Below are 15,097 nucleotides of genomic sequence, written 5' to 3'. Positions count from 1 at the left end.
CAGGGGAGCGGAGGATGTTGGTGAATTGTGACTTCGAAGACACAGAAGGGAGAGGCCCTGGAAATACTCGGGTGACTCAAAGTGTCATCACGGAGAGGCCAAGGCCACTGCTGTAGGCCCATCGGCAGTTCATGGGGAAAATGGTCTTAGAGAAAGAGCAGGTGGTCTGGCCAGATTGGTTCTGTGACATGTGTCCTAGGGAAGGTGCCGTGATCTTGGTGCTTGTCCTTCTTGCTCAGAGGCTCTGGACTTCTTTGGAGTGAGAGCCATGGACCTAGAGATGGTGTCAGGTGGCAAGCAACATGTGACAAGATATTTCTCCTCCCTCGCTAACTACAAAGAGTATACCCACTGGCTGCAAATCTTAGTTTGCTTTAGAAAAATTAAGTTTTGTGGTTTTTGTTTTTTTTTCTGGTCAGGGTCTGGGCACTGTCCCTTGAGCTTTTTAGCTCAAATCTCGCACTCCAGCACTTGATCCACAACTCCATTTCCAGCTTTTTGGTGGTTCATTGGAGATAAGAGTTTCAAGGACTTTTCTGCCCAGCCTGGCTTTGAACCTTGATCCTCAGATTGCAGCCTCCTGAGTAACCAGGGTTACAGACATGAGTTATCAATGCCTGGCTAGAATCTCCACTTTCACATAAACAAAAGATAAATATTTATGCTTGTAACCACAGAGAGCCCAGGTTAGCTAATTGCCACAGCCAAAACTGAGTAAATAGCATGATAATCAGGGAAATTTCACTGGCTGCCGTCCAAGTGCTTAGGATGTGTTTGTGCCTAGTGAGAGAAATCTTTGATTTGTGTTTCTCTGTAATGGACCATTCTGTTCTTGCAGTTCCATTTGATTGAATCTAGTTCCTGATCAGAATTCACAGGAAAGAAGGAAACTGAAAATCAGCTTCTCAGGGGGTGGATAAGGAGGCCAGGCAGCATCGGCACGGGCAGGAATGTCACATTGTAGTTCTTCAATATGGCAAGCTCCCTAAGTGCCTTTAATGTATAAAGGAAAATCAGACTTCCTGGGGGTTAACTGTACAAAGATGCAGTAGGCTGGTCTCAGGAAGGCAGAATAGCAGCTTCCATTTGGTGTTTTGTGTGTGTGTGTCTGTCTGTCTGTCTGTCTGTGTGTCTGTGTCTGTGTGTGTCCCAGACCTGGGGATTGAATTCAAGAACTAGGCACTCTCCTTTAGCTTTTATGCTCCATTTCCAGCTTTGTGCATGCATGTTTCATTGGAGATAAGAATCTCATGGACTTTCTAGCCTAGGCTGGCTTCTAACCTAGGCTGGCTTCAAAACCATGATTCTCAGATCTCAGCCTCCTGAGTAGTAGCTAGAATTATAGGCATGAGCTACCAGCACCTGGCTGCAACTTCCATTTGGAAATCTTTTTATAAATCTTTTTATGTGCTATTATTCACAAGTCTTTTCCATGGAAAACATAAGTTTTCTGCATCCACTGGCTTAATGGCAGATATGAGACGCAGGAAGAGACACTGCAGTAGCAGGCAGAGAGATTTGATCTTCTAGTTGCCATGAGGACCTCATACTCCTGGGTGCCCAGGGAGAAAAAAAGCAGAAGACTAATGCGTCCATGGTTTCCTCCTGCTTTTGGAAAAGACATTGCTAACTCTTTGTCCCAAGGCACAGGGACTTAAAGCCAATTTCTTTCCCACACAAATTGCCCCAAGCCCAGATAGGTCTGTCAGCACCTGGCTTGCTCTAAAGCTTCACAGCCACTGGAGAGTCTGGCAGCAAAGACAGAATGCCACTTATTAATACTGTCCTCTTCATCTCCCACAATACCTCTCTCTATAGGCTCCACATTTTCCATGTGGCTCAGTGTCATCTCTTTCCCCTCTACCAACTCTCCCTTCTCTCGTGTGTCTTGTCTACCTCCTCCAATCCCTGTGTACCTCCAACCTAGTACAATGTCTGTTTCACTGTCTGACTCCAACCACACACCTAGGGCTCCGCTCTCCACCTGAAGCCATCAGCCAAGGTGGTTTTCCAAACAAGAACTCAACTCTCCTCTGAGGGCTACTGGCATGAGTGGTAAGATAAGTCTTTTGCCATATACACACCGGAGCTTCACCAAACACCGGAGGATCCTGACAGGAGACTTTCGTGATGTCATAGAGACCAATCACAAAGCTGCAGTTGAAGCTCAGTTCCCAAATCCTCCCCATTCCCATTGTCTGCAGCTGTCTGTGATACTTGTCCTTGGCACAGTGCTCATCACCCAAATTGTACAGTCATGCTGTGCCCAGATGTCTTTAGAAAATGGATTCCAACTGACCTTCTTCCAATACAACAAGGTGAGTCCTTGGGATCCCAAGAGGGTGGAATACGGAGGAGGAATGGGAGTCTTCCTGTTGCATGCTGACCTTCTCCTCACCTTTACTACTGCATCTTCTTGTTACCTGTTTTCCAGGTATACATAATGAACAAAAATGACTCCACAACAAGATCACCAACTCCTTCAAGACCTCGGACAAGGGGAAGAGGAGTCTTTCTGTTGTATGCTGTCCTTGTCTTCATCGTTATTACTGCATCTTGTTACCTGTGTTTTCACAACAAGATCACCAACTCCTTCAGGACGCCAAGTCTGTTACCTTACTCACATAGTTCCGCTGAAAACCAGCTCTTCAGAAAGCAAAGCTAAAAAGTCTAGCATCATCTTTTACTGAAACAAAACTAAGTCTTACCCTTCTGGACTTCTGTATCCCAGGGTTCTTTTTGTCCTTCCTAATAATCTGAGAAAGTCCATTCCAGTGCTCATACTCAGAACTTTACTCCTCTATTCAAGGGCTGGGGGCATAGCTCAAAAGCAGGGAACTTGGTCTAATATGCTTGAAGCATTAAGTTGACTCTCTACTTAAAAAAAAAGAAGATAGGAGTTTAAGGTGGAGTCACACGTGTGGAACCCACAAGGGTCTTGGTGCACATCAATGTCCTACGTTGCCTTGAGTTGTTGGATAAAGGATCAAATATCCACCCACCCAATTTTCACTCTCAGTCATCCATACCCTACAATAAACATGCATTGAGCACCTGCTATGTTTCACGCTCTGTTCATGGAGGAGGAGGGGTGATCTTTTTTTCTTTTTTGGTCAGTCATGGGACTTGAACTCTGGGCCTGGGTGCTGGCCCTCAGCTACTCAGCTCAAGCCCAGTGCTCTACCACTTGAGCCACAGCACCACTTCCAGTTTTCTGGTGGTTTATTGGAGATCAGAGTCTCAGGGACTTTCCTGCCCAGGCTGATCCTCAGATCTCAGCCTCCTGAATAACTAGGATTACAGGCGTGAGCCACCTGAGCACAGCAAGGAAGGGCAATCTTGAGCAACATGATATAGTCCCTTTGGTTTTCCAGGAACTCTGGATCAGAAGAAAGGCGCTGCAGGGGAGGGGCCAGAGGAACACAGGTGGATCTGGTGATGCAGCAGGCCAATGAAGCAGAGAAGAAGCCACATTGAGGTAGGAATGGGGGAGTGCGTGGCTAAAGGACAGGGAGGACTTTCACTGCAATAAGGAGCCATACTGTTGGGAGGACATCAGGAGAGAGTGTGCGGGTCATCCCTGAACATGGTCAACCGTTTATAAGCTGGGATGTGCAACTGGCCTCAGAAAAGAAATCCTCTGGAATCCTGAGGCTGCTCTGTTGGGATTCATAAGAGATAGGGACTAAGGCCTATGTCTGTCACCAGGGGAAGGTAGGAGGTGAAGGAAATAGAGGTAGGAGACCTCAGTGACCCCTTTGGATCTGCAGGGGTTTTGGTGGGGGACGTAACGGGGGTTATTCTTTGTTGCTGCTTTTTTGGGAGGAGGGGTTTGGGGGATATTTGGATTTAAAATTGGGGTTTCGCCCTTTTCTTCGAGTTATTAGTGAGGTAAGGCCATGCTTCTGGCTGAGTCTGGCCAGGACTGCACAACCACTGTTTAAGCTTCCAGTGTGGTTGGAATGGCAGGCAGGTCCCACTGCTGCATGAGACTGGATCTGGAGATCTTTTTTTCTTGTGCTTGCCCAAAACCTTGATCCCACTGATCTCCTACCACCCAAGTAACTGGGATTACCAGGGTGAGCCAAAACCATGCCTCTCTCTGAATGCACAGTTCTAGAATGCAACTACAGAAAGAATTTTGAAGGAATCTATGAGAAGAGTCTCAAAGTAAGAGGCCAGCAAAGATTTATTCGAAAAGCAGAATAAGCAGGTAGGGGTGGCTTATGCCTAACATCCTAGCTACTCAAGAGGCTGAGACTTGAGAATCAAGGTTCAAAGCCAGCCCAGACAAGAGCATCTGTGAGACTCTTATCTCCAATTTAACTAGTGAAAAGCTGGCACCAAAAATAAAAGAAAGAAAGAGGAAAAAGGAATAAAAAAGAAAAGCAGAAGAAAACATGGAGATGTAAGAAAGGAGAAAAGAAACACTTTCTGAAATGCAGGGAGGGGGAGCTAAGGGGAGCTAAGCAGCCTCCCTCCCAGGAACAGTCAACCCATCTAAACCAAGTTAGGGCAGAGGAGAGTTCAGCTTAAACTTTCCCTAAATAGTCACCTGAAAATCTTCCATTGTTTTGTTTAATAAGTGCAATGAGTTCATCATGAAAGCAATGTGTCTGGAGAAGATTTATAGTCAAAGGATCTCATGACAGGAGTGTCTGCTTTTTGAAAATTTAAGCATTTGTTTCTGGTCAAAGACCATTTAAAGAAAATTTAACTCCCTTAAAGTAAGGAATAGCAGAAGTGGCACTGTGGCTCAAAGTGGTAGAGCATTAGCCTTTAGCAAAAGAGCTCAGGGATAGCTGCTCCCAGGCCCCAAGTTCAAGTCCCATGACCAATGAAAAAAGAGGCAGAGAAGGAAAGAAAAAGAAGGAAAGAAGGAAGGAAGGAAAAAAGAAGCAAGGAAGGAAAGAAGGAAGGAAGCAAGCAAGGAAGCAAGGAAGGAAAAAAAGAAGCAAGGAAGGAAAGCAAAAGAAAAGAAATCTAGCTGGGAGCTGGTGGCTCACACTTGTAATTCTAGCTACTCAGGAAGCTGAGATCTGAGGATTGCAGTTCAAAGGCAGTCCAGGCAGAAAACTCCATGAGCCTCTTACCTCCAAATAACCACACACACAAAAACAAAAGCTGAAAGTGGACCTGTGGCTCAAGTGGTAGAGTGCTAACCCTGAGCACAAAAGCTTGCGGACAGTGCCCAGACCCTCAGTTTCAAGCCACAAACTGATGCACAATTTCTCCATGTACCTACGCCACATGCGTGCTATTCTGTGTGCCCAAATACACAGGCACACACCTTAACATGTGTGCAACACCTGTATGTGTGCTTCTACATACTCTAACATGTGCACACACACACCTATGCGTGCTCATATCCTCATACACTCAACTCCCTGCCATTGGGAAGCTGAGGACCAACAGCCCCCCTATCTAATGGCGAACACACTGGGGGGGAAGGCGGGTAGTGTCTCCAGAGCATCTTCTCCAGGTGTGCTGGGAAGGATGAAGGCCAGCATGGGTCTCCATCCCAGCTCTGACACTCAAAGGGGACCCTCAGCATCCCACTGGCCTCTCTGGGCCTCAGTGGCCCCTTCTGTAGAGTAGACAAAGAGAAAGAGAAGCCCTTGGGACTAGGAGGCCAGTGACACCCTCCCAGCTCCCTCAGCCTCCTCCTCTAGGGAGCCAGGCAGAAACCTCGGGGCCCGGGAGGGACGGAGACCTTCCCAGAGGCACAGCTCACAGGCAAAGACTTCCAAGCCCCGTGTGCGCGTGCGAACAGCAAGGCTTTCACAGGGAAATGTGTGAATGCAGGAGTGCAGAGACAGCGGGGAGCGAGCGGCCAGCACAGCAACCCTGGCAGCCTGGTGAGTACCTGCTGCCCGTCCTGAGGGCAGCCCAGACGATGGGGGGACAGGGATCAGGGGTGCATGGGGCCCCTAGGGATGGAGACAGAAAGAGAGGACTGGGCACAATAGGTTAGACCCCAGGGGTCTTCCTCTTAGCACTGAGGGCTCAGGACCTTTTGGGACGGCCAGTTTAGGGGGGTCACAGCACCCCCACTGCATGGGAATAGGGGGGAGAGGGGGTGTATCTGACGTTTCTCCTCAAAGCAAGTGGCTGACATGACCCAGGTACCCCCCCCCAGGAAACTGGAGTCTTGCTCTCCAGCCTGACCCAACCCCAGGGTGGCCAGAGAGGAGAGCCCAACCCAACTGCAGATGTTTCTCCAGATTCCCCCACTAGAAATGAGCTCTGGGATAAAATCCCATCTCACCCTTGTTTGAAGATAGAGAAATGAGACGCAGGGAGGGCAAGGGGCCATCCTGCCCCCTGAGCCTCAGCATTAGAAGAATGGAGCCCGCATTAGAATGGCCTGGGGAAGGCCGGGCAGGGAAGCACCGGTGTGGGACAGGAAAGGGCTGCCCCTAGTCCTGTGTTTCCATCTCTTGGTGTCTTTCCCAGACCTGTGGGAATGGTGAGACAGCCTGGGCCATCTCTTGACTCTCAGAAGGGCTGAGGCTGGACAATCCCAGGACTGCCTGGTGCCATGTGGCCAGATTCAGAAGGAACTGGTTTCTGCCCAGTCCACCGAAGGGCGGGCCAGGGAGCAGAGCCGCAGACAGGGCATGTAGACAGGGGCATCCTGGGAAGCCCGAGATATCTCACCTTCCACAAGACCATAGCCACTCATTTGACAGATGGGAAAACTGAGGCCCACAGAGGAGAAGTAACTTGCCCCAAGTTACACAGCAAGTTAAGCTGGGGGGGGAGGGGTAGTTCCATCACTTACCAGATAAACCCCAAGGCCTGGGGCTTGACCACTAACCAAGGCTGCAGCACCAGAGATGTGCTCTCCCCAGATGTGCTTCTATCCATTTCAGAGAAGTTACCCACCCCCCACCCCCTTCATGTCTCCTGTCACCTCCTCAGCCAGCAGCTCTGGCTTGGAAATGAACAAAGCTGTCTCTGGTCCTTCACGAAGAAGGTCCTAAGACATGTCCCAGCTGCCCAGGAATGGCTCAGCTGGGACTAAAGGGCAGCCTCTGGCTGCAGGACCACATGTGCAACATAGGTACAATGATGGTGCTACCTTTCAAGGAGACGCCAGCAGGTATGGGCACCTCCCGCATGCCAGGCGCTGAGCCAGGAACAGGTGGGCTTTTATTATAAGCTTTTAAAAACAATCTAGCAATGGTTCACAGAGAGTCCTGTGGCCAAGACTTGTCTTGCCAGACTGTGGTGATAGAGTGCTCCATCTCAGTGATGGCTAGCTCTGCCTGAGGCTGGACTTCCCACCCAGGCACAGACAGACGAGAACGGGATTTCTCTGGTTAAAGGGGAAGGAGGGAAAATGAGGGCTTTTCTGGGGGTTTGTGAGCTAGCATCTCCCTCCCTGAAGTGGTGCTTCTCTGAAAGGGTGTTAGATGGGTTTGTGTTCTACAGACATGCCCTGCCACCCCGTCCTCGAGAGTCTCTCCCCTCACGCAGAACCAATACGCAGACTTTGTGTTCAAATTTCTCCTAGCCAGCTCCTTAAATTGAGGCTTTGTCACTTTTGTGTGTGTATGTGTATGGACCAGTCCTGGAGCTTGAACTCAGGGCCTAGAAGCTATCCCTTGGGCTCTTAGCTCAAGGTTAGCACTCTACCACTTGAGCCACAGCTCCACTTCTGGGTTTTTTTTGGGTATTTCCCTGGAGATAAGTCTCATAGAGCCAGGCACCAGTGGCTCATGTCTGTAATCTTAGCTACTCAGGAGGCTGAGATCTGAGGATTGGGGTTCAAAGCCAGCCCAGGCAGGAAAGTCTATAAGACTCTTATCTCCAATTAACTACCAGAAAACTGGAAGTGGTGCTGTGGTTCAAGAGGTAGAGCTTTTGCCTTGAGCTGGTGAGCTCAAGGACAGCACCCAGGCCCAGAGTTCAACCCCATGACTGACAAAAAAAAAAAAAAAGATCTCATAGACTTTGCTGCTGGGATGACTTTAAACCAAGGTCCTCAGATCTCAGCCTCCTGAGTCGCTAAGATGACAGGTTCTCAGCTACCCGCTATCCCTAAAGCCTTACCCAGCTGAAATTTCAGCTTTAACTTCTCTGCAAATAGGTCAGGCTCAGAGACCCACCTGCTGCCCCCCCTCATCCACACTGCCATCTGTGACCCTCAGTTTACCATGTCTGCAGCACAGGCAGATCACACTTCCTTCACAGTGTTATGGACAGGGTTGGGATGAGTGTTTTTTGGAAAGGGTCCAGGCCTGTGCTGTCTCTACCTCTGTTCCCTGGATAGCTGACATGGGGTCCATTGCTGAGGGGTGGTGTGTTCTGTGTCTCCCCTGGGAGGGGAGAGGGAAGGGAAAGTAGTGTCCCTTTTTCCCACCCTGCCATGCATGCCTGGGTGGTGGGGACTTGCTAGCCTGGCCCAGATGGCCTTTGGAATCCAACAGGTAGATGAATAGACCCTGGCTTTGGGCTTCAGAGGATCAAGAAAAGAGGTATCTATGAGACTCTGACACATCCCTGCTTGAGATTGACACTTCCCCCTACCTCAAGACCAACGGCCTATTTTTGTAGGTGTTTCTCTTCTCCTGAGAATCACACGCTCTCTGTTTTATCAAAGTTCTCACCACCTATCTGGGAGAGATGTTGTTAATTATGCCCGTGCTCCCTCGGGGTTGTTCAGCCCTTCTCAATCCACCCCAGAGAACATCCACCAACTCTGCCCACAGTGCTAAACTGCTCACAGATTTTAACTTCCCCTGCTGAAATGGCACCCATAAAGGTGAAAAGGAGGACGGTGTTTTTCACCTCTTTAAGTCTGTTCCGTGAAGACATTATCCTTTTATTTTGAAATGAGCCCTTCCTGACTTTCTGGGATTAAAATATCCTTTCACAACTAAGGTGGCCATGGTGGTTTTTAGAATGAATTGATTCAGGGGAACGCAGGGCCGGCACCCACTCATCCAAGAGTCTGTGGTTTTTCAGGTCAATGATCTCTGATTGCCAACCAAGCATTTCAGAAGTTACTCCCAAGGGGTGAAGTACAATGTGGGTCCCTTCACTCTGCCAAAGCCAGGATTCGACCCCAGGAGAGAACTGATTCGGTAAAGTCAGTATTATTCCCAGTGGAAAGCAGGAGTCTGGGACCCATCCCTAGCTACCTGCCTTTATTCACCTCTTCCTTCCCAGCTCCTAAGCTTGCTGCTGCTCATAGCAAATACTTACATGAGTTTTGTCAGACTGAAGTGCAAGTTTCTCTTGTCCCTTCCATGAGACTCTAAGCAACTTGAGGTCTTTATACCTAGCAGTCCCTGGGGATCCACAGGTCTATGGTTCTAAGGAGACCTCCACTGGAGAACCACCACGCATGCTCAGAAGACAGCATTCAGTACTGTCCTGGGTCTGCTTGATTCATTTTCCCCATAACACCATTCAACATCCACAGGCTGCCTTCCAACGAACCTCCGTCGTCCACTTTACCATCTCAGTGAAGCACCTTGTGTGTCTATCTTGGCTGGCAAGGATGAGCACAGCTTTTTTTTTCTTTTTGGTCATGGGGCTTGAACTCAGGGCCTAGGCTCTGTCCCTGAGCTCTTTTGCTCAAGGCCAGGGCTCTGCCACTTTGAGTCACAGCACCACTTCCGGTTTTCTGGTAGTTAGTTGGTGATGAATCTCATGGGTTCCATGGCAGGAAAGTCCCCCATGAAGTCTCTATGCCCAGATTCAACAGCTGTGAGCAGAGAGGCTGGAAGAGGAAGGCAAGTCCTGTTTTCGGGATCAAGAAACTGGCATTGTACTAGCCCTGTATTCTTGGGCAAGTCTCATACCATCTGTAAGGAAAGGAGGACACTTCAATACCTGATCCTCCAAGAGGTTCTGTTGGGATGAGGGTATAGCTCGAAGATAGGATGCATGCCCCACACGGAGAAGGCCGGGAGGTGAAGACTAAAGCTCCTTCCACATCATATAGTATAGATATTAAGATCAGGAAGTCTGGGATTGAGTCTCAGCCTCACCCTGAGGGCAAGCCTTGGGTCTTGGACTCCTCACGTGAGTCTTGACCTCCCTGGCTGTGGTCCAGGATTGGGGCGCCCCCCAGCCCCCTCTGGGAGGGCAGTAAACCAAGGTAAGGTAATTTTCTATTTCTGCAAATGTGTCACCTCCATCACTGCCTTCCTATCTGCCGAGCCTTTGTTTCCCAGGCCCTCTGAGCACGATGTCCGCCCCTCCGGCCAGCAATGGAGTGTTTGTCGTCATCCCACCCAACAACGCCAGTGGCCTCCGCCCACCTCCCACTCTTCTGCCCACCTCCATGTGCCAGCCTCCCGGAATTATGCAGTTTGAAGAGCCACCGCTAGGGGCACAAGCAACCAGGGCCACCCAACCCCCTGACCTGCGTCCCGTGGACACGTTTCTGACTGGAGAGCCCAAAGCTTTGGGGGTGAGAATAAATGGCTTCTCTGCAGGACCTTAGATGCAGGTGCTGAGCAGGTAGTGGGGGCTGATGCCTGAGCATTTGTGCTAGAAGAGGGGGAACAGGAGGAAGACATGTAGCAAAGACCATCCTGCACTAAATAGACAAGGACCTGTCCCCCTCCCCGCCACGGGAGATGACAGACACCAAGACTGTGAACAAACAACCAAGAGAACTCCACAGAGGACAATGAGGCTGAGTGTAGTGAATGAGTCTCATAAGCAAGGAAGGGCTGAAAGTTCACTGTGGGGTGTGAGGAGACAGACGTAACATGGCAGCCAAATCTTAGGTGTTAGGTTGAAGCCAACCCATGGGAGATCTGATGGAGGGGAATGTGTGAGGGGAAAGGATTTGCCAGGTAGAGAAGAGCGCACAGTCAAAGGTCTTGAGGTCAGAATGCGTGTGGCTTGCTCAAGGAAGAGACGGAAGGAGGGGATGTAACACGATGCGCAAAGGAAGGAGGGAAATGGGATACAAATGGAGAGGTAGGCCAGACCCACGTCCTGTGGGCTCACCCTGCATACAAGTCTGTTTCTGAACTCTTTTGGAATCTCAGATGGCCTTGAGATATTGGTCTCTTATGAGAGAGTAAATGACAGATGATAGACAGACAGACAGACAGAAAGACAGATAGATAGATAGATAATCAAAACACTTCAATTTAAACTAGGCACCAGTGGCTCACATGTAATCCTAGCTATTCAGAAGACTGAGATCTGAGGACCTCAGTTCAAAGCCAGCTTGGGCAGGAAAGTCTGTGATCTGACACTCTTATCTCTAATTAACCAGTAGTAGAGGTGCGGCTCAAGTGGTAGAGTGTCAGCCTCTCAAGAAGAGTTTATCAACAGTGCCCAGACCCTGAGTTTGAGCCCCAAGAGTGGGCTGAGCCTGGCCCGGCTGAGCCCTGGCTGCTTTCCACAGACGGTGCAGATCCTGATCGGCCTCATCCACCTGGGCTTTGGCAGTGTGCTGCTCATGGTGCGCCGTGGCCCGCTGGGCATGCTCTTCATCGAAGGTGGCGTCCCCTTCTGGGGCGGAGCCTGCGTGAGTGTGGGGACCGTGGAGTGGGGCGGGGGGGGCCTGCTCAGACTCACCTCTTCCCCAACCCCACCCCTGACATTCTCCCTGAGCTCAGCCTCTCCGGGGCAGGGGTCTAACCTAACTCCTTACCCCCAACCTTCGTGGTAAACCTCAGCCTGGCCTCCCCCCACCCCTTACCCCTGCTGGCTTCTCTCCACACACCTCATCCTTCAGAGCCTTCCAGAATGACAGCTGAGCACAGCGCATTGCCGGCCTGCTGAGCATTAGACCAGGACCACACAGAATCAGGCGGCTCCATTCCCTCACCAAAGCCAGTCTCAAGGACCCACCCAGAACTCAGTGAGAGCTAATCGCCTCGTGTGTGGGCGCCATGACACAGGTCTATCCAGAACCATCTTTGGAAACAACTGTGGCACCCTCCATGTTCTATTTCTCTCACGGGTCTTCCCTGCCCTCTAACTTCGAGTAGCCCGCCCCCAGGACACCTTATGATGTCACTGCAGCCCTCTACTTCTCCCCTTTGTGCATTTACTAAGTTACCCAGGCTGCCTAATTAAAATGTTAGCCCCTCCCTCTTGCCCAGCTGTCCCATACTTAGGCCTGTGGTAATGTGTGATGAATGAATGCTTGAAAGAACAGCGCCTTCTTCATGAGACTCTGATATAATGTCAATGAAAATATTTACTTTGGAAGCTACTGGCCCATGTTCCCTGGGTAGGAGGTGCTAATAACCCCTAAAGACTTCCTTAGACAGCCCTAGAGAGACTCCAAGGAGCATGACCAAGAGACAGACAAGGCGGTGGCTGGGAAGTAGCTACTGCACTCTCCCTGGCGTCTGGGATGGCGTGGCCTGCACAGCGCCCCAGCCAAAACCTCACCGGGCCTCCTCTCCCCACAGTTCATCATCTCCGGCTCCCTCTCAGTGGCAGCCGAGAAGAACCACGCCAGCTGCCTGGTGAGTCCTGCAAGGAGCTGGGGACCAGGAGCAAGGGTGGCACTGGCTCCCACCCAACTCTTTGCCTCCTATCCACGTACTCTTTGACCCATTCAACCATCCTTTCCTGGGAGCTCCTATGTGCCCCATATGGGCGACCCCCAATCCTTATACACAGCTGTGCTTCCAAAATGCCATCCTGGGTAGAAAGTGTAGGCCTTGGGATAGAGTATTCACAGTCACTCAGAGAAAGGAGGAGGAAGGAGAAGGAGGAGGAGGAAGAAGTGAAGGAGGATGAAGAAGAGGAGGAAAAGAGGAAGGGGGAAAGGGGAAGAGAAAGGAGGAAGAAGAGGAAGAGGAGGAGGCAGGGACAGCAGTCCAAACAATACAACTATGCATGGGTCATCTAGTATGGCCACAGCTGTCTTGTCCATGGAGAGAGAATGTTGTGATGGGGCTCAGAGATTCCCCCTTGGCCTCTTGGCCTTTCTCCTCTCTCTCCTGTGCCCCTGCTCCTCTCCATCTCTCTGTCTCCTGCAGGTGAGGAGCAGCCTGGGAACCAACACTCTCAGTGCCATGGCGGCCTTCGCTGGGACTGCCATCTTGCTCATGGATTTTGGCGTCACCAACTGGGTGTGTTGTTGGAAGTTCTGGTGGTAAAAGTGGGATGGTGGGATGGTACCCATGAAGGGGAGGGACAAAAGAGTCTACAGCGCTGGACCCTTCCAGTCCCAACAGACTCCATGCATGTACTGATCGCATAACCCTGCCCTGAGAATGCAAATGCCCCAGGTGGGGCACAGAGTCAGCCTGGCAGAGAGGAGAAGGCTGGGCTGACAGCGGGGAGCTCATCCCCCACCTGGTGGGCCAACCTTAGACAGGTTATTTTTCTCTTTTTGGTATTGGTACTGGAGCTTGAACTCTGGATCAGGGCACTGCTCCTGAGCTTCTTTGCTCAAGGCTGGTGCTCTATCTACCATTTAAGCCACAGCCCCATTCCAGATTTGGGGTGGTTAACTGGAGATCAGAGTCATATGGACTTTCCTGCCCAGACTGGCTTCAAAATGAGATCCTCAGATCTCAGCCTCCTGAGTGGCTAAAATGACAGGCATCAGCCACCAGCACCTGGCTTGGCCGGGTTATCAGTGAGTGGGGAGGGGGGCACTCTTGACTGGCCTTGACTGTGGATTTTGGTCTCCAGGATGTGGGCAGGGGCTACTTGGCTGTGCTCACCATCTTTACCATCCTGGAGTTCTTTATCGCAGTCATTGCTACCCACTTCGGATGTCAAGCCACTCGTGCCCAAGCCAATGCAGTGAGTACTCCCAATCTGGGCTCCTGAGGAAGACTTCCCAGCCTCTCTGCCCCCCAGCCTCTTCCCATTTACCTCTGAAAAACAATATGGCGGGTCTGAGCTTCCACTCTCAGACACCAAAGGACCTGAAGAAGCCTTCAGGGGTGGATGAAGATGGGCCTATTCACTTCATGGCCACAGGGGGTGCCATACCAGGGGCACTGACGCTCCATCCTCCATGGCAAATGGGAGGCCTGGGCTAGAGTAGGGGAGTGCTGGGGAGGTGGGGATTCCGGACAGAGGAAGCCCTAAGTGCAAATGTTGCAGCATGGGGTCTGGAGGATGAAGACACTGTGGGCTTGGAGTGAGAGAATAAGCTGGATTCAGAAAGGCCATCCCACCCACAAGATCTGCCCACCCAGGAAGCAGCCAGAGGCCCAGGCAAGATCTATGGAATCCCCAAACCAGAGCAGACACTGCCCAGGCGCACTATTGCTCCCGGAGAAATTCCTTCGTAAACCAATGTGGGGATTGTTTTCTGAACTGATAGTTGAATGCACCTTCTGCGTGCACAGTTCCACCTTGCAGAACACATCTATAGGGGCCTTTCTCAGAGTCCCGGCTGGCTGACAGCCTCAGAGCCTGCCCAGGACTTGCACTGAGGTTTTTCTCTTCTTCTTTACAGTCTGTGATTTTCCTGCCAAATGCCTTCAGCACGGACTTCAACATCCCCAGCCCCACGGCCTCTCCACCCCCTGCTTACGACAATGTGGCTTACATGCCAAAGGAGTCCTCTGAGTAGCAAGACTGGCTCCCACAGAGTGGAGTCCAGCCTTTCCCCTTGGGGACCCAGCGTTTCCCCAGGGGGCACTCATTCCCCATGCATTCCATGCTACCAAGTGAAGTGTTCCCCCATGACACCTCCCCACACACATCCCCCAGAGGCTTCTTTCTTAAAAGAGGTGAAGCTGATGTCAAGGGTCTGTGTCTTATCTCCCTTCCGGGGATGGCCGCAGCCCTGCTCTACAGTGTATTCAGCTCCACTAGGAAGGTTTCCTGCCCCCTCCCCACTTCCTAGAGGTGCAGCTGGGAGGCCTGGCTTTTGGCCTGCAGGCTTTGGGAAGATCATGAAGGTCAGAGCATCCAGAATGCTCAGAATAGGGAAGCCATGATCAACTTCTCAGGCCCCGGCCTCCCCAACCCCACAATAAGGCCACACACAGCCTGGCCTTGGGGCTCCTGGTCAAGACTTGCTTTGTTCTTTATGCTCATTTTCCCACAGGAAGTGAAAGGCCTCTGTGATAAAGCTGAAGCCCTTTCCTGGGCCTCAGAACTCCACAGTGTCCAGGGTCAAAGCCAAGCAGTT

The 15,097-nt window shown here is 50.9% G+C and overlaps 1 protein-coding gene across 1 annotated transcript; it reads left to right on the top strand.

The window, feature by feature from the left end:
- The first annotated feature begins 10,204 nt into the window (after positions 1-10,204).
- Positions 10,205-14,533, top strand: Ms4a15 (membrane-spanning 4-domains, subfamily A, member 15). Its single transcript, XM_013028958.1, has 6 exons — positions 10,205-10,429; positions 11,384-11,506; positions 12,402-12,458; positions 12,978-13,070; positions 13,639-13,752; positions 14,417-14,533. The coding sequence occupies exons 1-6, from the start codon at positions 10,205-10,207 to the stop codon at positions 14,531-14,533; spliced, it is 729 nt and encodes a 242-aa protein (XP_012884412.1).
- The last annotated feature ends 564 nt before the right edge of the window (positions 14,534-15,097 follow it).

Source organism: Dipodomys ordii, unplaced genomic scaffold (genome assembly GCF_000151885.1).
Source record: "Dipodomys ordii isolate 6190 unplaced genomic scaffold, Dord_2.0 Scaffold117, whole genome shotgun sequence".
NCBI classification, from domain to species: domain Eukaryota; kingdom Metazoa; phylum Chordata; class Mammalia; order Rodentia; family Heteromyidae; genus Dipodomys; species Dipodomys ordii.
Note: the sequence above shows the minus strand (reverse complement) of the source record. Positions and strands in the feature narration are given on the sequence as shown.